Source organism: Meles meles, chromosome 1 (genome assembly GCF_922984935.1).
Source record: "Meles meles chromosome 1, mMelMel3.1 paternal haplotype, whole genome shotgun sequence".
Classification (NCBI taxonomy): Eukaryota; Metazoa; Chordata; class Mammalia; order Carnivora; family Mustelidae; genus Meles; species Meles meles.
The window spans coordinates 46,412,968-46,438,307 of NC_060066.1; the positions used below are offsets into that span (position 1 = coordinate 46,412,968).

The 25,340-nt window shown below is 34.5% G+C and overlaps 1 protein-coding gene across 2 annotated transcripts in view; it reads left to right on the top strand.

Moving 5' to 3' along the window:
- NBN (nibrin) overlaps positions 1-25,340 on the top strand; it is a 48,983-nt gene that overhangs the window by 15,235 nt on the left and 8,408 nt on the right. For both annotated transcript variants that reach the window (XM_046015727.1, XM_046015736.1), the window contains 9 exons: positions 1,329-1,446; positions 2,401-2,594; positions 6,279-6,376; positions 9,224-9,347; positions 11,156-11,431; positions 13,382-13,823; positions 19,430-19,501; positions 20,690-20,845; positions 23,662-23,775. In XM_046015727.1, the coding sequence (XP_045871683.1) occupies positions 1,329-1,446; positions 2,401-2,594; positions 6,279-6,376; positions 9,224-9,347; positions 11,156-11,431; positions 13,382-13,823; positions 19,430-19,501; positions 20,690-20,845; positions 23,662-23,775 (1,594 nt within the window). The remainder of the gene's footprint in view (positions 1-1,328; positions 1,447-2,400; positions 2,595-6,278; positions 6,377-9,223; positions 9,348-11,155; positions 11,432-13,381; positions 13,824-19,429; positions 19,502-20,689; positions 20,846-23,661; positions 23,776-25,340) is intronic.

Genomic DNA, 25,340 nt, shown 5'->3' on the forward strand with positions numbered 1-25,340 from the left:
ATTTTTGTGAATACTGTAAGGTCTGCATCTAGATTCTTTTTTTTTTTTATGTGAAATGTCCCAGTATCATCATTATTTGTTGAAAACACTATCTGAGCTCCATTGAATGGCCTTTGTTCCTTTATTAAAGATCAGTTGACTAATTTGTGTCAGTCTATTTCTGGGCTCTCTATTTTTTTATATTTTCATAATACCAGACTCTCTTGATTACTGTAGCTTTATAGTAAATCTTGAATTTGGGTCATATTAGTACTCCAACTTTGTTCTTCCTTAATATTATGTTGGCTATTCTAGATCTTTTGCCTCTATGTAAACTTCAGAATCCGTTTGTGAGTACCCACAAAATAACTTGCTGGGGGTTTACTGGGGTTACATTTAATCTATAGATCAAGTTGGGAAGAACTGACATCTTGACAATTTTGAATTTTCTTATCCATGAGCATTAGTAACTAGTAATTTTTACCTGAAGGTAGAGAGTTAAGCTGAAGGACTGATCAATTATAAATTGCTGTAGCAGAAGGTTTGATTGTACAGAAAGTTGAAACTGAACTGATGTGAGGCTTAAGAATTACCTGTTGATTTTATGTATTTTCTTCTTTTCCCTCATTGTCATGGATGATTAAGATGTTCTTATCTTACAGCATTATGTTAAAGAGCTAAAAGTGTGTTTTGGGTGCGGGGCGTAGGAGGGAGAGAGAATCCCAAGCAGGCTGCATACCCAGTGTGTAGCCTGCTGCTCCTACAACCTCAAGATGATGATCTGAGCTCAAATCAAGAGTCAGACACTTAATGAACTGAGCCACCTGGGTGCCCCCAAAGATTGTGTTTTCTAATCTCACTTTGAAAATTTTATTTAAATTGACAAATATTTTAAGTTTTATAATTTCCTGAGCTTCTCTAAAGGGATCTCTAATAAAACACTTAAAATAGTAGTTCATAGAATTGGATGTGAACATTGTTAACACACATTGGTTCCCGGGAAACACAAGATACGAACAGAAATTGATCTTTGTGGACAGTGTCTCTTTCAACCTTCTGTAATTCACGAAACTTGTTCAACTCTTGTATATTAAACTGTACTTTAGGATTGTCTACCCTTGGATTATATTTTTTTCAAAAATAAGGAACAGTTATGCTGTTCTGTTTGGCATCTGTCTCCATTTTGTCCCAGATAAAACCCTTACTTTAAAAAAATAATAGTTTAATGATGAATTAATGATATTGTGAAAATTAAACCTTCCTAATGTTTAGATAGCCACTCTGTTCAGTATAACAGTATACATAGAGAATAATATATATTTAAAATATACTGTAAATTTTTTTTTCAGCTTTTACCCACCTATTGATGAACCAGCTATTGGAAATAAAAACATTGATCTGTCAGAACGACAAGAAAGAAAGAAAATCTTCAAAGGGAAAACGTTTGTATTTTTGAATGCCAAACAGGTAATCTTATGAGCTAAATTTTGCTGAAGAAAACATTATCAACTAGATAAATTATTACTGTTATCAATAGTTATTTTTTTTGAAATTTTTATATGGAAGTGTTAAGTGAAACTGTCTAGGCAACAGAACTTGCCTGGTATTCATGTATGAGATATTTTTTTGACATATGTTAATTGGCCAATTAATTAAGTTTATATAAATATATAAGTGAGGAGGTGGGGATAGAAAACTAATTTAAATCCTTACTTGGTCAGTTAGTGAATAGGTGTTGAATGTCTTCAGTGTGCTGAAATGGGGATTCAAAGAGTTTATGTTGTAGGTAGAAAATGTAAGCAAGCCTACAGAGTACTGTGAATTAAGTGTGATAAGGTAATGCAAAGAATGTAACAGTTCCAAGGCTACAGAGATATCTGGTGAATTGAGGATTTTCTGAGTGGAAGCTAACCAATTCTATTTCAGTTCTACTTTTATTTTACTTCTCTAATATAAATGAATGGATAAAGATGTATATATACAATGGAATATTACTCAGCCATAAAAAATAATGAAACTTGCCATTTGCAATGATGGGGATGGAGCTAGAGTATAATGCTAAGCTAAATAAGTCATTCAGAGAAAGACAAAATACATTCATGTGTGGAATTTAAGAAACAAAACAAACGAGCAAATAGAAGAAAAAGAGAGGCAAACCAAGGAACAGATTCTTAACTATAGACAACAAACTGATGGTTATCAGTGGGGAGGAGGTGGGGGGCTGGGTGAAACAGGTGATGGGGACTGTGATGTGTACTTGTGTTGAGCACTGGGTGATACGGAAATGTAGAATTACCATGTTGTGTATCTGAAACTAATAGAACACTGTTAACTGCACTGGAATTAAAATAAATTTAAAAGAATGTATTCAAGGAATTGAATGTGGCTATTTCATTATATTTTTTCTATTTCTATTTTTAGCATAAAAAGTTAAGTTCAGCAATTGTTTTTGGAGGAGGAAGTGCCAGGTTGATAACAGAAGAAAATGAAGAAAAAGATAGTTTCTTTTCAGCTCCTGGAATTTGCGTCGTTGATGTAGGAATAACAAGTTCACAGACTCTAATTCCTGACTCTCAGAAAAAATGGATTCACTCAATTATGGATCAACTCCAGAGGTACAGAATTATCCTTATAAATAAAAAAAATAAAGACCCTTTTATCTGTAACTTTTTTATTGTACTGAATTAACAATGTAGAAGGATATACAAGAATTACATTTTATTGTGTAAAAACTGCTACTGAGATCATTTTTGTACATTTCATGGTCGTGCTTCTGCAAGATATTCTTTGGAGAATATTCTTAGGGTTAGAACCGCGGGGTCACAGGTTATGTGAATACTCAACCTCGGGAGTATCACCCTTGTTTTCCATTTTGTACTTCCGCCCACAGTATGTAAGAGCTCAAGTAGATGTACATTGTTTTCAGCACTTGGTATTGTTAGACTTTACAGTGTTTGCTAATTAAATGGATATATAATCATATCCTGTGATTTTTGTTTCTGTTTTTCTCATCACCAGTGATGTTTAACATTTTTTCTGATATTTAATGGGTGTCTGTTTTTCCTGTTCTGAAATATCTGCTCATGATTTTGGGTTTTGTTTGTTTGTTTCTTAGATTTTTGTTTATTTATTTGACAGAGATCACAAGTAGGCAGAGAGGCAGGCAGAGGGAGGGGGAAGCAGGCTCCCCACTGAGCAGAGAGCCCAGTGTGGGGCTCGATCCCAGGACCCTGTGATCATGACCTGAGCCCAAGGCAGAGGCTTAACCCGCTGAGCCACCCAGGCGCTCCTCTGCTCATGTTTTTTACCCAGTTTTCTAATTGTAGTTTTTTATACGGATTTCCCTGTTTGTTTGCATGTGTGTGTGTGCATGTGTATGTGTTTTAGTTCTGTCCAGTTTTATCACTTGTTGGTACATATATCACCACATCAGTCAAGATAAAGAACAGTTCCATCCCCACAAGGATCCATCCTATTCTTTTATAACCATACCCACTTCCCTCCCTCCCTCCCCATCTCTCACTCCATGTCCCCAGATCCTAGAAAACCGCTAATTCATTCTCCATTTCTAATATTTTGTCTTTTTAAAAAGTGTTATATAAATGAAATCATAGTATATGCACTTTAGGACTGGTTTTTCTCATTCAGCAAAGTTTTTTGGAGATTCATCTAAGTTGTATCATTCATCCTTTTTAATTGCTGAGTAGTATTATGTATATATAGATGTGTGTATATACTAGTTTTTGAGTCATTCTTACATTTTTTCCAATTTTTGTTACAAATAAAACCTCTGTAAACATACATGTACAAGTTTCTTTGTGAATGTAAGTTTTCATTTCTTTGGAATAAATGCCCTAGAGTGTAATTCCTGTATATGTTAATTATATATTTGTGTATTCTTTTTTATTTGTAGACGTTCTTTCTATTTCTCAATCCTTTTCTCACTCATATATGTTGCAGAATTTTTACCACTTCATAATTAATGTTTTACTGTGTAATACATGAAAGTTCTTAATTTAATATACTAAAAATTAACAACCTTTTCTTTCTTAGCACTTTTTGTATTTTAAGAAATCTCTTTCTATTCATAGATCAAAAAGATATTCACCTAATTTTTTACTAATTTGCTGCTAGTGTTTTGATACTTTCTTTTTGAAATTTGCTTTTAATCTATTTGGAATTGATTCTACTTTATACCAATGTCCCATACATACGTAGGAGTGTTTTTGGCTTTCCTCTGTTCTGTTGGTTAATATATTCTTATACCGATACCACATTTACCACATTGTCTTAATTACTGTGACTTCAAGTGAGTCCTCATATTTGGTATGGCAAATGTCTCTGGTCTTCTTTAGAAGCATCCTGTTCATTCTTGGCTCTCTATTTTTCCATATACATTTTAGAATCATCTTTTCAAAGATCCTGTTGGGATTTTTATTAGGAATTCCATTGAATTTACAAATCAATTTGGTGAGAATTAAACAAGTTTTGTAATTTCCCTGTAAAGATCTTGAGTATCTTTTATTAGATTTATTCCAAGGTACTACATATTCTGTGGTAGATATTATGTATCTGATATGTAGAATATAAATAGATAATATTATGCCTTTAATCACATTTTCTAGTTTATTGCTAGTATATATAAATTCAATAAACATTTAGATATTAATCATATCCTGCCACCTTGTTAGACTCCCCTTTTATTTCTAATGTATCTATAGTCCTTTTTTTGTAAAAATCATATTTATAATGTTTCTATCCTTTTTTTTTAAGCCGTATACTACTACTTTTTTTTTTTAATTTAAAATATTTTATTTATTTATTTGACAGAGATCACCAGTAGACAGAGAGGCAGGCAGAGAGAGAGGAGGAAGCAGGCTCCTTGCGGAGCAGAGAGCCGGACGCGGGGCTCGATTGGGATCATGAGCTGAGCCGAAGGCAGAGGCTTTCACCCGCTGAGCCACCCAGGCGCCCCATTAAGCCATATACTTCTGATGCTTCTTTTTCTCTCTGTTTTGTACCTACCAGGACGTCTAGAGCAATGTTATGTAGAGGTAGTCTTAGTAGCCACATTTATCTCGCTATTGATTTTAAAAGGTTGTGTTTCTCCATTTAGGATGTTTCCCCATTTAGAATAATGTAATTATCTGTATAATATTATTATTAATTATATATTTAAAATGTTTTTATTTTATGGAGCCATTCTTTCTAATTTACATAATATATTTATTGTTTAAAAAAGTAAGATAATAAAACACCAATTTTTGAATTGCCTGAACTGTAAGTATATATATGTGATCACTTGATTATAATACTTTAAAAATATATTTTCATATTATAATTGCACATATAGTTGAGTTCTGTTACATTAACCCAGGACATGCAAAAAACAAACAGTAGGCATTTGAAAAATATCTTTAAAACTACTACAACCATTTAACGCATCTTTGCAATAAATATTTAAAGTAGTTTTGGGGCGCCTGATTGGTTGAGTCGGTTAAACATCTGCCTTCAGCTCAGGTCATCATCCCGGGGTACTGGGATGGAGCCCAGCATCAGGTACCCTGCTAAGCAGGGAGCCTGTTCCTCCCTCTTCCCCTCTTCCGCAGCTTGTCCTCTCTGTCACTCACTCCTTCTCTCAAATAAATAAATAAAATCTTAAAAAAAAAAAAAAAAAAGAGGAGTATTATAGGTCTTAAACTCTGAGGTATAGTTTTATATAGCAATGTTACTAAATTGTCTTTGTCTCATTCACATAATAGACCAGAAGGTAGGTTCACTATAAGATTCCTTTAAGAAGATTCCTTAATACATGTAAGTTTGGTAAAATGATTTTATTTACTAAACTTAAAATTACAAAACATGTAGAGATGCAGCTTATGATATTTCTTTGAACTTTTCTGCCTCTGTCCCTTTCTGCCCTCTTCTGTCTTTTAAGTGTTATCTTTGGATCCTAGTAATAGATGAGCTTACAAAAACTTATTTTATTGCTTCATCTGGTATTACTGTTTTCTTTTTCTGAAAGTTAAAGAATTTTGGAAGTGGAAGGCTCTATCTCCTTTACTCTAGGTCTTTATTTTACAGGTGAGATGACTGACTTGCTAAAGGTAGTGGGCTTGCCCAGTGTAATATTTCCCCAGTTGAGTAGGCCAGTACTCTGTGTATTTGAAATTCTCTCCATTACCACTAAATTGTGTTATCTCTTTGGGAAAGGAATAAAAAGATTTCACTTGACATCATGTGAATAGAGGTTGTTAGTATTAATATATTAGCATGCTTAAACTATTTTATTCTCACAGGCAGGGGCTTAGACCTATTCCTGAAGCAGAAATTGGATTGGCAGTCATTTTCATGACTACAGAGAATTACTGTGATCCTCAGGGCCAGCCCAATACAGGTAATGAGAACATTATTTTATTGATTTTTTTTTTTAACAGCTTTAATTGTAACTTGGTGATAGCTCTGTGCACATTACTGTGTACTTGTTAGGGATAACGATTTTCACCACCTTTTGAAACTCATCTATTTACCTGATAAATATTTGTGGCTGCCATGAACTACTGGGCACCGTTTCTAAAGAAGTGCTGAAGATACAGTGGTGAATAAAGTAAAAAAAGGTATCTGTTACTGTGAACTTAATATTCTAAAGCTCAGGCTTCAAGCAATTAATAGGCAAAAGACACAACTGATAAGTTCAGTTAAAGCCAGCCACCAAAGAAAAGCTAAAATAAGACCTGAAATTCTCTCCATACAGCTTCTCTTCAAGAGGTCTGCCACTATCCGTTCTCACAGCCACTGCCGCACTTGAACTTTACGTTGTCTTTCTTTCCTGAGGGCTCTTATAGTTGCCAGCAGTAATGGTCCTGCCTCCATACTCATCTCTACAGTTAACATTTCACTTTGCCAGTAGAATCCACTTTTTCTTAAAACCTTTTACTAGCTCATTATTTATAAAATAAAACCCCAAGCCCTTCGTCCTGAGTTCTGAGTCCTCAGCAGTTTAGCCGTTCTCCTCCTGTCTTTATTTTTTAAAAATATATCTCCCTACAGTTTATATGTGCCATATTATTTATAATTTCCACACTCGCAATCTTGTTCATCCTGGTCCCTGTTCTAGAATGCTAACACTGCTCTTCAAAATTTGACTCATTTGGCAGGTGCTCACCTCTTTCGTGAAGTTTTTCTAAGTTGTTTTCTCTCCCACAATTCTTCTCCAAGTCAGAATTGTTATTTTCTATACCCCAATAACGTTTTTGCATTCTTGCTAGATTTTCTTCCTACTTTGAAATATAAGCGGTTGGTTCCATGCCTTTTTAGTCACTAAATGAGTTATAAGCTCTAATTAATTTGGATCCCCTGACAGCACCACCAAGCACAGTACTTGTTTGTACGGGGTGTGAATATTTGCTTAATTAAACTAAACTATTGGCACACAGGATTATCTTTGCCAGTGTGGAGCAACAAAGTTTTATCATCCACTGTTGGAAATGTGTTCATGGCCAAAAGGGCCTTAGAGATCATCTAATCTGTCTTTCTATAAAAAGGTAAGCAAGCTCGTAAGGCTGAGAACAGTTAAGACTCCATAAATGATTCATGGCCAACCCAATCCTAAAATGTGAGTTTTCTGAACATTTAGACCAGTACCTTTTCTGTATCATTTCATATAGAAACAGAGTCATAAGGAGTGAAAATCAGCATTTTAATTAGTAGTATTATTTCTTGCACATACTTAGAGATGGGTCTGTGTAGGCTCCAAGTCCTAGACATGTGACTTATAAACAGTTTTAGAATACAACCCATTGGGTGGGAATAGGATAAATGCATGTGTCTCTCCCTCCCTTTCTCCCTCCTTATTTTCTTCCATCTATGTTTGTTTATGAATTCAGCAAGCATTTATTGAACATCTGTTACATACCTGTAATTATTTTAAATACTTGGGATAAAGTGAGCAAATCAAAGCCCTGCCCCTGTAATATTTTTAGCAAGGAGAACATTGTAAATCTTTTGTTGACAAAGATCCCTTATTCTGGGATCATTAAATCCAACTTACAGTTTCTTTTAGTGACAATATAAGCATTTGTAATTACTATTTTTTACAAACTTCTGTGTAAGCTGAAATGAATTCTAGGGATATGTGTGTTTAAGGAAATGACAATGAGCTTCTAAGGAGATCACATAAGGAAAGTGGCAGAATTTGGAATCAGTAATAAACATTTACTAAGGACCTATGTCATGAGGACCTAACCAGTGATGATTTTGCTTAGATACTTAGTAGATGTCAACTTTTTAAATTTTTCATTTAATGATTTAATTCCATTAACTTATTTATATCTCTCATGTCCCAAACTTTGCTCAGGGACTGCAGATTTAGAAATGAACAAGAACCAGGTCCTATTCTCAAGGAGATTCCAAGTCTAATAATGGAAAGTAACAAGTAAACAAGTGTAGTATAAAGTGATGATGATGATAACAGCTAATACTTGCATTGTACTTACTGTGTTCCAAGCATTTTTCTAAGTGCTGCCCATGTATCAGTTCATTTTGTCCTCAAAACGAGATGGTCCCGATGAGGAAGCTAAGGTATGAAGAGGTTAAATAACTTAATGCATGCAGCTGATGATTAGTGTGTTAAAAATTAGCAGAGTGATGTAAAGGGAGTATGGAAGCTGAAATGAAGGATACCTGATTCATTGTGGGAGCTTCAAGGAAAGTATGCCAGAAGAGTATCACTTGACTTAAGTTGCTATTTTAGTAAATTAAAAGATGAAGTAATCAGTAATGGTTTTCAGCAGTGACCACGGAATTTATGCCTGAACTATTTGTATCTTCTTTTCAAATAGTATTCCTTCAGAAAGTGAAACTCACGTTAATTTTTATTTGTGTAAACAGTAGAGTTGATACTCTTTCTGTGGGGAAGAAATGCAGTTTTTGTCTCCTAACTCAAATCATAATTTGAATTATAACATAAGTTGATTTTATTTTTATTTAAGTTGGTAATACTTCACAAAGGATTTGATGTAGCTTTAAAATGATTTGATTTAAATGATTCCATTACAGATGCCAACAGGCTGCTTTTATAGGGCTATTTCATTAAATATTTGTTGGTTCCACTGAGTGAAGGTAGCTGTGTTCTGTGTTGCCTACTTAATTCCCTCAGCATGACACAGTCTAGCATTTTAAGTGACAGAATGTCCATCTTATGTCTAGCAGTTTTGATTCTTCCTTTCACTTGTGTGATTTACAGCATTGAAGATGACTCCAGGGCCAAGCCTTTCCCAAGGCTTGTCAGTCAACGAAAACCTAATGCCAAGTGCCCCACCGAATACCACACCATACGTAGCAGACACGGAATCACAAGCAGATACATGGTAAAGCTTTATTGTTAACAAACTATTGTTATTCATAATATCTGTAAATTAATAGTATGCTCAAGAAGTAAAGTCATTGTCTTTATCAGATCAGCTCTTAGGAGATAAAGCATGGGAGAACGGGATGCCAGGGAAAATAATACAGTAGGTCAAGGATTAGTAAGCTTTATGTAAAAGTCCAGACAGTAAATCTTTTTGGCTTTGTGAGTGAGTGATCTGTGTTACAGCTACTCAGCTTTGCCTTTGTAGCATGAAAGCTGCCTTAGACAACATGTAAATGAATGTGCGTGGCTGTATTCCAATAAAACTTAATTTATGAAAACAAGTGGCAAGCCAGATTTGGCCTGTAAGCCATAGTTTGCTAACCCCTGTCTGATGATAAAGTTTTTTTGTTTTTGTTCCTTACAAATGCACATGGAAGACTGTAAAGAATTATAGTACTTTGGGGCGCCTGGGTGGCTCAATGGGTTAAAGCCTCTGCCTTCAGCTCAGGTCATGATCCCAGGGTCCTGGGATCGAGCCCCGCATTGGGCTCTTCTGCTCAGCAGGGAGCCTGCTTCCTCCTCTCTCTCTGCCTGCCTCTTTGTCTACTTGTGATCGCTCCCTGTCAAATAAATAAATAAAATCCTAAAAAATTTAAAAAAAAAAAGAATTATAGTACTTTATTTGTGATCATTGAAGCAAGTTTGAAATAAATTTGTACTATAATATTGCTTTTATCTGAGTATAACTTTGGAGATACTTTCTATGTGTCTTCCTGGCTATCTAAATAACTAATATTTGTTCATAAAGGTAGTTTTCTAGTGGTTCTCTGTTCGAAGAGGTTTTTTGTATTTCTTTGAGGGTTTCATGGAGCAGGGGTAGGTCATTTGTATTCTGTGGTATTTTTCATTTAAGAGAGCGTATTGTATTTTTAAATAATACATTAATGAACTACTCATATTAAAAAATACTTGTGATATCACTATTTTAGGTCGTATTTAAATTTTTAATACATTGTTTTTTTATATTGAGGCCAGATGTAAGTTGTTTTTTTTTCAGATGTAAGTTTTTAAAGAGAAACTATTAATGTTTTGAGAGTCATGTATATGACCAGTTTACTTGTTTTTTTTGAAATGAAGAATATTAAGGGTAGTTTATGTAACCATACATTGTGGAACTCTGTGTGTGTGTGTGTGTGTGTGTGTGTGTGTGTGTGTGTGTGTTTTAAATATTTATCTGGTAGTAGAGAGTTATATTCTATTCTAGGGACTGCCATCTGGCTAAAATGTAATCGTATCAGTTCATCTATATTCTTGCCATCTGGCTGGAATATAACCATATCAATTCATCTCAATCTAAAATCATCTCATTTAGATCTAAATGGGATCTAAATATCTCATTATGTATGATGCTGGAATTATAGGAGATTGTTCTTTTTTTATTTTCCTTTTTTAATTAATTTTTTGCATGAAAATAATTGTAAAATTTTAAACAAAGCAAAAATTATCTAAGATTATCACTTGGTTTAATTTATTATAGAATACTAGGTTGATACACCATATATGTATGACAGTTTCTTAGAGCAGAGTATGCCAGACATTGTATGCTATAGGGAATGAAGAAGAAAAAGTTATCATTTGTCCTTGGGGAGCTTTGATGAAAAAGGAGGGACTTTTTTGGTATCGTGAAATATATTCCCCTTAATTATTGTCTAAAGATAATTATGTTCTAAAGCTGTATTACATTAGTACTATTTAGAAGACTTTTTTCTTGATAAAAATTGCTATTAATCTGATTTTTGACATTGCATTCTAATTTTGTTACAGTATGGATTTTAGTGAAAGACCTAAAGAAATCAAAATCTGCAGAGTGGAACAGAAATTCAGAATGCCTTCACAAGAAACATCCACTATGAAGGAACCCCCCAAAATAAGCTCTGATGATAATAATGCAGTATCAGATACTCTGGAAAGGATGAAAATCCCAACCTGTCAGCTTTCACCAACTGAATTCTCAGGTGTAAATAAAAGTAGAGATCAACCTTTTCAGCAGCTACAGACCAACTCCATCAAAAACTACTTTCAGCCTTCTACCAAAAAAAGGTATATTTTAAAATAAAACCTCTCTGTGTCTCTTTAAAATATTAACAGAATGGCATTTAGTCTGTATTCTGCTTGGATATGCTTTCTGTAGAAAACGGACCCTTTAACCCCATTCCCTCTCAGAAACGTCCATATCTCCTTCACTAAGGTCATTATAGATAGAATCTCCCTCATCCCTTTTTTCCTGTGTACCTTAAACTTCTCTGTTGTTTCACTTTGCTGCACTCCTTTTGAAGAAGAGCTTTCCCACACCTCAGTTCTTTGAACTTCTCTCACTTCCTCTAGGACCATGCTCCCTCAATTATTCTCTCTTTTTCTAGCACTTTTAATTATTCTAGGTCCTTCTCTATTCAGAAGCTCTATCTCACTTTTATTTTTTAAAACCTTCCCTTGACTTGGTTCTTTCCTCTAGCTACTGCCTCTTGTTCTTCACAGTCATTGTTAAACTTCTCAGAAAAGGAGATTATTGTTAGTGCTCCCATTTCTGTATGAAATATTTCTTAACCAGCAATATTTCATCTTGACATGATGTCCTTGAAAGTAGCCATTGACATACTTGACAATTCTAGTGGCCTTTCAGTGCTATTCAATTCTTCAAACCTTTCTTCTCTGTATTTGTCTTCTCAGTTTTTGTAGTGTGGGCCTCTTCTGGTTATTTTGCCTCTCTCACTTTCCCCTTTGCCCCCTCTGGGGACTTTTCCTTTTTCTACCACTACTTTTTTTTTTTTTTTTTTTACAGAGAGAGAGAGAGAGAGAGAGAGAGATTACAAGTAGGCAGAGCAGCAGCCAGAGAGGGGAGGAAGCAGGCTTCCTGCCAAGCAGAGAGCCCGATAACGGGGCTTGATCCCAGGACCCTGAGATCATGACCTGAGCTGAAGGCAGAGGCTTAACCCACTGAGCCACCCAGGCGCCCCTCTACCACTACTTTTTATATGCCACATACTGTACCTTCAGAGTTTCATGACTTTATTACAGATGATCAATATATTTGGTCCTAACTTACCTCTTAAGTGTCACTTCTACTTTTCTACAGGAATTTTCTGCCGTTTTCCCAAATAATAGTCCTAAACCTTTTCCCCTCTGTCATTGAATATGTATTATTTTTGTTAGGAGTTCATTTTGTCAAAATCTTGGACTCTTTCTCTTTTGACTCCCCAGAACAGCACTGCGATTCTTATTTTCATTGTTTTATAAATTCTTCCCTTTTCATCTGTTTGTTTTGCCAGACCTCTGAGTCATTCTGACCACCTCAATTATTATAGAGTCTTCTTAATCAGTCTGTCCAGCACCCTGATAGTAGATTAGTATTATTAAAATATCACCTTGACTATTCCAATTTAACATGAATTTGGTTAACTTCTTGGAAGCAGAGATGTTCTCTTTGGACCTTAGTACAATTTAAATGAGTAAAGTACTTATTCAGTACTTAATGAATGAAACAATATTGTATAGAAAATTCTTAGTCATATATTCATATATTACTTGCAATACATAGTCTGTACTATATTCTGGATTTAGCCACTCTGACTTTCTATCTTGAGTCTAGCTCTCATTAATTCATCAGGTTTTATTCCCAAGGTAGTTTTTCCCTGCCTACAAGTTCCCTACATTATAAATTAAGCTATTGTTTCCTGGCAATAAGTACTTTGTATTTTTATATCTTTCTACCTTTTCCTCTGCATTGATTTATCAGCTACTACTACCTTGGCAGAGAAGATAGATCTCTTCCTATTGCTTTAGCCATTGGTTTGACAGTCCTACAAAAACATTAGGGTCCATACAAATTATGCTTTTTTTTCAGATGTCCCATTTTTTAATTTCCAGTGATATTAATTAATTAAATTAAGAATGTTGTGAATTCAGTGGGGAGTGAATATTGTCAAGCCAAAAAATTACTTAGCTGTGTTTATTTTCTGTTTTTGCTTTCTTCTCTCCTTTTTTAAATCTAAGGGAAAGAGATGAAGAAAATCAAGAAACTTCTTCACCCAAATCAGCAAGAATAGAAATGTCTTGTTCTCTTTTAGAACAAACACAACCTTCTGCACCCTCAGTATGGAAAAATAAGGAGCAGCATCTATCTCAGAATAAGCCTATGGAAAAGAAACCAGATAATTTACTTACAGATAGAGATTTAAAATCCACTGTGAAAAATTTTGCCAATAAATCTCTTTCTACAGAAAAACTAAGATCAGAAAAAAGAAAAGAAATTGATGATTTAGCCATAGAAGATGAAGTATTAGATCAGTTATTCAAGAACACAAAATCAGAGTTAGAAATTGGAGTGAAAGTTGAAAAACAAAAGGAAGTTGTCAATATTAGAAAAAAGTCAAGATTGGATATAGAAACAAATGGCACTTTTGATGAAGCAATATCAGAAAATAACAGAATATCTGTAAGTAACATTTTTTAATGAGAAGTACTACAAATAGAAACTTAGAATGTTAAAAAGAAATTTGTGACAGTATAAGCATTCATTCTGTTTCCTTGAGGAAAAAATTAATATCTTCAATACCCAGTATTAAGTATAAGAATTTGTTGGTTGATAAGGTAAATGTTAAAAATACAGTGTTTCTTCTATAATATATAATAAGCAACAAAAAATAAACTCATGCTTATTATTATTCATGATTGTTTTAATAGATTTCCAGGCTGTACTATTATTGTACTACTATATCAGACCTTTGGCCTTGATGGTAAGTATAGGAGATGCTTTAACAGAGGAAAACAAACACAGAAAAATGAAGAAAATTAGGAAAACAAGCTACTAAATAAATTTTTAGCATGAAATAGGTGTAACATTACAGGAATTTTTATTTTCATTTTGATATATAACATCCTATCCTGTTTTCCTGAATGTTGAAAATTTGTCTTACCATTTCAGATTATTTTCTATTTTATGTGTAAGTAAGTTGCCTATTCTCTGTAGAATAGTTAGGTCATTAGGTGAGAGCACTGACCACATGAAGTTAAAAGGTAATATTCTGATCTTTCATATAGGTCCGTTAGCTTCCCTCTCATTCATGGTTGTGGTCATCCCCTCCTATAAATGGCTACTGCATAAGGACAGGACTAAGTAGAAGGATAAGGATTAAGTGATTGGAAAGTACAGTGATTCAGTAGGTATTTGTTGAGAATTGAGTATGTATCAAGCACTATAAATCTATAACTACTGTTGAAAAAACAAAGTATATGTCCTGATTAGCCAAAATATTGGCATCTTTGTGTAAAGGAGAGACTCCTCATTATTTCTTTTGAGTGAATACTAAGTGCCCTTCTGTGGACCAGCTGTGTCAGAATCAGCTGGTGAGCTTATCTAAAAATAGAGATACCCAGACCAAAACCACAGAAGATCCTGATGTAATATATCCAGTTTTTTTCCCCAGAAAAAGTTTCCTCATTTTATGGGTTAATAATTCATTTTGCTGTCTTTAAAAATTCTAAAATCAGTGGCTTAAAGAAGATAGGATTATTTTGTTCCTATAAAAGAAGTCCAGAAGTAGGTAACCAAAGCTGCTCGGAAGTTCTGTGGTATAAGTTTCTTAGGCATCTGTTTTTCTCTCTACAAGGTTATATCGCTATCCATCATGTCAGCGTTACAGGGAGGAAAACAGGGTGGAGAGGGGACAGGGTAAAGACCTTTCCACTGAGTTCCTCCTCACTTTGTAAGGAACTCTGTCAGAAACCCCACTTTACAACTTTGCTCATTGACCAGAATTAAGTCCTGGCCCGCACCACTCCCCATCCCTCACCCTCAGTCTACAAGAGAGTATGGGAAATGTTTCAAGCTTGGCACATTGCGGTCCGTAGCAAGCTAAGCATTAGATAAGTAAGAAAGATCGGATACTGAGATATCTTTAAGTCAATTGAGAACTTCAGAGAAAGAGGTATTCTTTATTATTAAAGATTAGCTGGTACTTTACAGAAGAGGTAAATTGAATTAAGTGGGTTTATATATCCTACAAGTTACTATCCTGTAAGTTTAGGGTTTCTACTATAGTGGAAGTTAATGTGAGATTTAGTGAAATCCAAGGGTTGATTTCCTATGTTTAGTAAATTTATTTATTTATTTAATAAGTTTAGTAAATTTATTTATCTCTTTTTAAAGTTATGTTTACTCTGCTTGTATTACAACTTGACGGTGTTATTTTACGTCCGGACTATTCCAGAATCTGTGTTGAGACCACTAATGTTACAAGCACTTACTTAATCTTTTTAGAAAGTTAGACTCTATTTATATTATTTTCCTTACACCTTTGGAAATGCGTTTCCCTGCCGTGTTCTTCTCCCTATACTTAATTCTAGTTTTTTCTGACATGTTCTTCTTTTCTTTCTCTAGGTTTCTTGTCCTACTCCCTGCTTTAACTTTTAATAGCCTTTTTTGTTTTTTTAAGTTCTATCCCAGATTGGTCCCCTGCTCACAGTGGCTGCAGCTCTGTCTGGAAGTGGTTGTGACTTTAAAAACAGAACTCTTCGATCCCTCCTGTATGACTGCTGATTAATCTTCCTGAATACTCTACATTGACTATACATTTTCCCAGGGCTCATGGTCACCCAAGCAACTGGGCATTAGGTCCCAGAGTGGAAGAGCCAGGAAGTGAGCATTATACACCAGTGATAGAGAAACCATTGCAGTCTTTTGTCATCTAAAAAGACCTTTCATTTAATAGCCAAGATTTACATGCCTTGTAATGATAGCAGGGAATACAGTCATTTTATTTTGCTCTCTGGTTCTGAAGCTTAAATTTCCTTTGTCCTTATTTTACTATTTTAGAATTAATAACATTCTGAATAAAAATAGTGTTACAGAAGACTGGAGAATGATAGTGATTTGATTGTGTGATACACTTTGGGTATGCTAAAAGTTAAATCACTGTTCTAGCACCGTACCGTTTTTGTAAGAACCTGTTACAAAAGTATTTTTGCTTTCAGTGTAAGATAATTTTTGACAATTTTGTATTTTGAGATAATTGTTGATTCACATGCAGTTGTGAGAAATTATATAGAGAGATCCAATATACCTTTCATCTTGTTTCCCCTAATTGTAGCATCTTATGTAAGCACAGTACAGTATCACAGCCAGGAAACTGACCTTGTTGCAGTTCATCAATCTTACTCAAACAATGGGAGATTATTATTATTATTTTTTTTTAAAGATTTTATTTATTTATTTGACAGAGAGATCACAAGTAGGCAGAGAGAGAGGAGGAAGCAGGCTCCCCATGGAGCAGAGAGCCCGATGTGGGGCTCGATCCCAGGACCCTGAGATCATGACCTGAGCCGAAGGCAGCGGCTTAATCCACTGAGCCACCCAGGCGCCCCTATTATTATTATTTTTAAAGATTTTATTTATTTATTTATTTGGCAGAAAGAGAGAGAGAACAAGCACACAAGCAGGCAGAGAGGCAGGTAGAGGCCGAGAGAGAGGCAGGCTCCCTGCCGAGCAAGGAGCCTGATTCGGGACTCGATCTCAGGACCCTGGGATCATGACCTGAGCCAAAGGCAGTGGCTTAACCCGCTGAGCCACCCAGGCATCCCTGGGAGATTATTTTTATTTCATTTTTATCATTTTGTTGGAAAGTCCTTCTAGATGTTCATGGATTAAAGGAATTGCACTAAATTTTTCTAGCTTTGTAAGTGATCGGAAAAAAATTCTCAGTCCTTTCATTTAAAAAAAAAGTCCTTTCATTTAAAAAACTTTTTGCAGTTTTAAGGCAAAACTGTGATACTTCCCTTTAACATTGGATTCCTTACATATATCTCAGAAAAGTAATTTCTAAAATATGTTGATGGTAGAACTACTCTTTTTCTATTTTGGGATTTAATATAGATTCTAGCACATCTGTAAATTTTTTCTTTTTTTTAAAGATTTATTTATTTTAGAGAGAGTGGGGGCTAGAGGGCAGAGGAAGAGAGAGAGAATCACAAGCAGACTCCCTGCTCTAAGCATGGAGCTCATCATCATGACCTGAACTGAAACCATGAATCAGACACTTAACCTACTGTGCCACCCAGGCACCCCTATAAGCTGAAATTGAAAGCTGTTGGCTAGATACTCCTGCTAGGTATATATCCATATCCATATATTAAATATATTAAATATATTAAAAATGGTATATATAATATCCATGTATAATATAATTATGTGTATAAATTATATTATGTTATAAATAATATATATATAGATTTTTTAAAAATATGACCCCTGTGCCTGAATCTTGGCCTTAAAATTTCCTAGTCTCCATAAAATGTAAACATGAGTCATCATCTTTGTTTACATTCCTCTTCTTAAACGCTCCCACTGCCCACAGAGCATCTTTTCTTCACCTCATTCCACACCCTCCTATTCTAAAGGTTTCCTCCTCTCTCTTAACTATAGCATCTTCCAAAGCCTAGTAGTAATACCTACCACTTCCTGGTTACCATCATTCTCTTTACAGCAGCCCTGCAGTGAAGAAGCAGTACTGTATGTATTGAACCGGTTAAGAAACTGGCAGTAAAAAGAAAGAAAGAAAGGAAGAAAGAAAGAAAGGGACAGTAGGAGGTATTTGGTAACTTGGCAATGTCACTTAGCTGGGTTTTGAACTGGGATGAAAACAAAGGACTGCTCTGCTCTTTTTTGGCTGTCCTTTTGTCAACTTTCTCAGAGTGTCATATACTCAGTTACTCTACGCAGTGGGCATGCTGACATGAAAGGCAGTCTGAGAGGATAAGTTTGATAGGTCTTTTAAAGGTAGAATCTCCAGGACTTGGTGACTGAGAGAGGGAAGAGCATAGGATAATTCCCAGGCTTAGAGTCTGAAGGCCTGGTAGGTTATGATATGATTCTCTGAGACAGGAAATAACTTGCTCAAGAGGATGAGCAAGTTCGAGGGAGTAGGGCAGGTTGGGGACAAGGTGTGGGGAGTAAACTGTTCTGATTGTAGGATGATGTATATGAAAGTGGTGAAAGAGCACATGATAGGCTTGGACTATAAATTTTTCATCTTACTTTTGAAAAAGGAAAACATTAATTCTCTTTAGTCCCTAGGCAAACACAAAGTATTTACATTTATTTTTCTGCCCTTTTCTAATTTTTCTTACTACAGGTTTTATTACTGAATCATTGAAAATTTGATGTAAAACAATAAGCCCACCTACTGTATCCCTAGGGATTGTATTTTTTACTGAAAGTATTGGAAAGCTATCTATGTACTATGCTTTCACCTGGAACCTGGTCTGGATAGATGAATGTGAGGGATAGTATGATTGTATACAAAGCAGTTTCCATTTTCTTGCAGAAAAATATCTTGAGCAATTAAAGTAACCCTGTTTCCTTTCTCCTGGATTAAGGGTGATTCAAAATTAAATACTAAACATACGTTTAGATAGAATCTTTTAACAGTTTTTTATTTTAGACTATAGAAGTAATACATAGGGGTGTCTGGGTGGCTCAGTGGATTGAGCCTCTGCCTTTGGCTCAGATCATGTTCTAAGGGTCCTGGGATCAAGCCTTGCATCAGGCTGTCTGCACAGCAGGGATCCTGCTTCCCCGTCTCTCTCTGCCTGTCTCTCTGCCTGCTTGTGATCTCTCTCTCTCTGTCAAATAAATCTTAAAAAATAAAGTAATACATAATTGTGTAGAAATATAGAAGACAAAAACCTAACAGTTTGTTGATAATCCTACAGTCTGTGGATAACCATAATTAATATTTAGGTATTTTCTTTTTTAAATCTTATTTTGCAAACTTAGAATCAACTGTTAATGCTATTCTGTACTATTTTATATTCATTTATGATTATTTCTCATATTGTAAAATGACTTACATGAACTTAGATAGTTTCCAAATCTTTATTTTTGTATCTCATACTACAATGTCTTTTTCTCTGTATATTTCTATTCTCATCTCATAGCTTCTCTAGGGAAGATACTTGAAAATCAAATAGTGGGGTCAAGAACATAAATATCTTTAAAGGTACCATTTTGTAATTTCTATGAACAAAGTCTTTTTATTTCTTTAGCAAGAAAATGAAATTGGGAAGAAATGTGAGCTCAAGAAAGATTCACTATGGTCAACTAAAGAAGAACTATCTGTGAGGAAATTTTTATTAATTTTTATAAAGATTTGACTTAAGAACTAACATCTCATCAATTTCTGTCAGTTTACATTCTTAGGATTAATTATTTCCCTGTCTGTAATCTTTATCTGTTTCATAATTATGCCTCCTCTGGAAATGGTTAGGTCAAACCCATGATATAACAAAAAACCATGATATAACAAAAAGATTATGGAGAAAAGCCTAAGTGTAATTTCCTGCCTTCCACTGCATAGATGTGTGATCTTGAACAAGTCACTTTCACATTTCTGAACCTCAAGTCTTTTTGAAATCAAGTTGACACTTTTCCAGCAGAGCGGCTGTTTATACCAAATAGAGTAATGAATGTAAAATATTTGGAACTGATAAAACACAATACAAAAGCATTAGGTCATTGTTAACTAATTAAGAGTTCCTAATTACGTTCTGTCACTAGTAGATGAACCTTGTCTTTTGACTTTTCACTTTTTTCCTTTGTTTCCATCTTCATTTTAGTCCTGTTGCCACTTGCCATTTAATATATCGTAAAAGAGTTTAAAAAACTAAGATGGTCAGCTTTGAGCAGCTGTAGCAATGTTGATATGTAACTAGTTAGTAATGAATGACATAAAGAAACTTACCCAGCACCAAGAAGGAGTCTTGAGGCTGATTTAATAACTATTAATCTGTGATTAAAAAGTGGCTTTCAGTTAATGAAGTAGTATATCCAGAATTAATAACTTTTTGGAGGTGTCAAAAATAATAAAACACAAATTACTGAAAATCCAAGAAAGCTTAAATATATTACATGAGAACTTACAGAACAGATCATTGTAACAATGTTAGTTTATGGTTTTAATGAAAAGTCAACAATACTGAGATTTTTTGCTAAGAAAATATATGGAAGAAAAATTATATATTGAGATGATATCTATTAGAATAAACTACTAAATTAAAATGCTATATGCTTTTAGTCGTCTAGCATAGAAGTTATAAATGTTTCTAAAGTTAGTATTTGAGTAATTTTCTTATTTGGCATAGGTATGATTTGATTCCAAATACAAAATTCAGGTGCCAGAAATAAACCGTTTTTACTATTTTTTTTACGTATTTGAACTTTTGTTTGTAGCCTCACAAATGACAAGTAATTTTCTTTTTCCTTACTTTTTTCTGCTTATGTATCTATCCATCTTAACCCTATTTAAGATCAAAGATGAACTTCAGGATGATGGTGATACGCTTCCAAGGAAGGTGTTATTAACTGAATTTAGATCACTGGTGGTTAGTAACTCTCCCTCCAGAAATGCGTCCAGTGTAAATAATGATTATGGTCAACTGAAGAATTTCAAGAAGTTCAAAAAGGTATGATACTCCTTTAAAATATCACAAGAGGGCAGTGTTTGAAATGTTTTTAGAAATACCACTGATGCTAAATAGTAAAAGCAGTTCATACTGAAAACTCTTATTTCTTCTGTTTAAAACAGTTAAAATTACTCTAGGAAGGGCATGAACTGACAAGTAATGAGTATGTGAGTAAATGTATGATGAATATATAATGAATACTTGGAAACAAACTTCATTAAGACTGAATTCCTGGGACGCCTGTGTGGCTCAGTGGGTTAAGCCTCTGCCTTCTGCTCAGGTCATGATCCTAGGGTCCTGGGATCCAGCCTAGCGGCAGGCTCTCTACTCAGCAGGGGGCCTGCTTCTCCCTCCCCCTCTGCCTGCTTTTCTGCCTACTTGTGATTTCTTTCTCTGGCAAATAAATAAATAAAATCTTTAAAAAAGAAAAAAAAAGACTGAATTCCTTAAAGGGTACTGTTTACCTGGCCTTCACCACCTTAAACAGCAGGCTTTGGGTTATACTGATAGGGTCTTCTATTTCTAATAATCATCTATGTTTACCTGAAGGAATTCATTAACTCACGGCTTTATGAAGATAAGAGATTTGTTGAAAATAGCTGAGCACATTAAATAATGAAAAGTAGGCATTTTACTATTACATGTATATATAAAAAATATAAATATGTACCCTGAATATTATCATCAGACCTGAGTTGTTTCTTCTCTAGGAACTGGGAAGATGTTTAATTTATCAGTATAGTTAAAAGAATATTTCTGATCTACTCTGTATTCTTTTGTTGTCTTTTCTGGAATATTTGCTTCTTATCCCATTTTTATTACTGCTACCTTTTGCTTAAGCATTTAATCAGAATACAGTAATTTTGTCCAAGGTGATTTCTGTGGTAGACTGCTTTTCACTAGAGTATAATCTGTATGATTCTTGCTATACTGTGAGGTGTTGTAGTTTTTCTCTCTAATGTGAGCTACTATTAACATTTGTCACTTAATTTTTTGCATACTATGACAATGTGTAAAAGGTTCTAAACCCCATCTCTTGTACTTGGAGTGAAAGATGGAGATATCTCCCACTTAGATGGCACCCACTTTCTCTTTTCCATCTGAAAGGTGTGGCTCATGAATACCACAGGGTCATTCTAAACCATATGGTTACTTCATGTTGAGGATCATGTTACTGAGTCTCATTGTTAAATCAAAATTCAAAAGACATAGTATTTTTTGTTATTAATGAAGTTACCAAAGATAAAGTAATAATACTCACTGTTGACCCAGGCATGGTGAAGGAGTATAGAGTTATACAAACTTCTGGAAAGTAACTTGGAAAAATTAAAAATTCTTTAAAATATTAATACCTTTGATTAAGGAATTTTATTTGAGACTGTAAAAGAAATTCAAAGCAAAATTTATGTGGCAGAATGATTTAACTAAATTGGCTCTAATGAAAGAATTTGTGTTTTTCTTTATATGCCCAGATCTAATGATGTGGCCTATTTGTGCTTTTAAAATAGTATTCAATGATGAAAACTATTTTAAAATTCCCTTTCCAGGGCACCTGGGTGGTTCAGTGTAATAAGTGTCTGCTTTCAGCTATGGTCATGATTTTGAGGTCATGATTACAAGAGTCCTGGGATCGAGGCTCACATTGGCTCACATCCCTGAGAAGGGAGCCTGCTTCTCCCTCTCCCCCCGCTCGTGCGCGCGCACGCTCTCTCTCTCTCTCTCTCCTTTCTCTCTCTCATAAATAAATTTAATTTAAAAGTCTTAAAATTCCCTTTCCATTTCATATGTTGACATTTTAAATGTATGTCTCATAGATATTAAGGGTTTATTATTTCCTAAATACAATATTAACAGTGGCTTGATTTGCATTTTCACAATATTTTTAGCACCTCTTTATTTATACGCCATTAAAATTTTATTATTTATTTATTAAAAAGATTTATTTGTTTATTTATTTGACAGAGGGAAACACAGCGAGAGAGGGAACACAAGCAAGGGGGGAGTGGGAGAGGGAAAAGCAGGCTTCCTGCTGAGCAGGGAGGCTGATGTGGGGCTCAATCCCAGGGCCCTGGGACCATGACCTGAGCCAAAGGCGGACGCCCAATGACTGAGCCACCCAGGTGCCCCTATAGCCCATTAAAATTTTAATTAAAAACATAAACTGTTGCTATTTCCAACATCTTTTGCTAGAGATCTATAAATTAGAATGTTTTGAGGACATAAATTTTCATGAGTACTAGACAAGACTTAAACTTTGAAATCTTTAGAACAAAATATGATACTTTACAGTCTCTATATTCACCTTAAGTTGCTTTAACTGCTAAATGATGAGGTAAGGCCATTTTTTAATAAAAACTCCCAATTAAAAATCTCAACTAAATTCTTGGTACAGTGACATCTAAATCTGGGTAGAGCAACAGCCAAAAATAAATAGGGCAGAAACATGGGTCTAGCATAGTTACTACTCTCTCACTTCCATTTGTAGGAATAAACATCTTTGGCACTTATGTTATACATGATTTATATTGTGATTTTTATTAAGCTTTTTAAGAAAATGATGGTTTTGAGGGTACCTGGGTGGCTCAGTTGGTTAGGCATCTGACTCTTGATTTCAACTCAGGCCATAATCTCAGGGTCATGAGATTGAGCCTCATGTCGGATTCTGCCTTCGTGGCAAGTCTGCTTAAGATTCTCTCTCTTCCTCTCCCTCTGCATCCCAGCCCCCATGTTCACACACTCTCTCTTTTAAAAAAAAAAAAATGAGATGGTCTTAATTTGTTAATGCATTTAACCTTACTATTTTTACTATATAACAGGTCACATTTCTTGGAGCAGGAAAACTTCCACACATCATTGGAGGATCAGATCTAATAGCTCATCATGCTCGGAAGAATACTGAATTAGAAGAATGGTTAAGACAGGAAATGGAGGTTAGTAGGAACTGAGGCCTGGTAATTTGCTTGGTTTACATTTTGTCCCTCATGGTTTCCTTAGAGCAAATCCTTAAAACCAAATTTTAAGATAATTGACCTTTGGTCAGTCATTCAGGAAGAATCCTAAGTTACAGAGAACTAAGATTAATTTGTACCTTTCTGTAACGCTTAAGAGACTTTTAAACTTACTAAAATTATTAAAGAGGCTTTTAAATTTGTTAAAAAAACAAATGAATTAAGTTTATATCCTAATATAAAGGGGAGAAAAGAGACTTAACCTACAAAAATGTAAATGAAAGCTAAAGGATAACAATCAAAAGATGGTTGTACAGTCGTATGGGGGGTTATTGCAAATAATATCAGTTATATAGTGTACGAATGTACTGGGCTTTCCAGATCTGGCAATTGTCTTTCAGTGGTCCTGAGAATTTCTTAGTCATTATTTTATTGAGTTATTACCTTTTTCCTGTTCTCTTGTATCTTCTTTTTCCTATGTTTAATTTTTTAAACAGCTGTCATACTATTTTCCAAAGTAACTGCACCATTTTACATTCCCACTAATCGTGTGCAAGGGTTCCAATTTCTCCATATGCTCTCCAGCACTTGTTATTCTGTTGTTTGTAATAGGGGCATCTAACTGGTGTGAACTTTATTGTAGTTTTGATTTGCCTTTCCTAATGATCAGTGAGGTCATGCTTCTTCTCATACACTTGTTGGCCATTTGTGTATTTTTTTTGGAGATACACCTATTCAAAAACTTCTTCCCATTATTATTCAGATTGTTTATTTTTTGTTGTTGAATTAGAGGTGTTATTTATGTAGTCTGGATAATAGTCCCTATCAGATGTGTAATTTGCAGATGTTTTCTCACTTTCTCTGGGTTGCCTATTCACTCTGTTGTTTGTGTATTTTACAGATGCACAGAAATTTTAAATTTTGGTGTAGTTCAGTTTATCAGTTCTGTTGTTGATACCTGATAACCCAAAATATCATGGCCAGATCCAATGTCAGAAAGTTTTTCCTTTTTTCTTCTAAGAGTTTTACAGTTTTAGCTCTTCTATTTAGATCTTGAATTGATTTTGAGTTAATTTCCATAGGTGTTATAAGGTTAGAGTGTGACTTCATTCTCTGTGGTACACTTTTACACTTTGGTTTAATGATTCATGAGCACACCATCTCGAAGGGGGGGTGGAGTCTTAAGTCAGTTACACTATTGACAACTGCTTGCTGTGGGAAACTCGCCATAATGCCTCCTCCCATGGGCAGTTACTGATCTATCTCATTTTTCCCCAGTCTTTTTAAGTTTTAAGAAAGTAAGAGAAATTGTTAAATAATGTTGCTAAATTATTAAGTAGTAACTATTTCTATTTAATTCAAATTCTTAAGCTTTTTATTATGAAAACTTTCCAAACATACACAAAATAGAGTAGTGAAACAAACCGAAAACAGAGCTTCAACAAATATTAGCATTTGTACATCTTGCTTTCTGTTCTCTTTCCCAACTTTTTTTCTTTCTGGAGTATTTTAAAACAAATTTCACTCATTTTATCATTTCATTTATA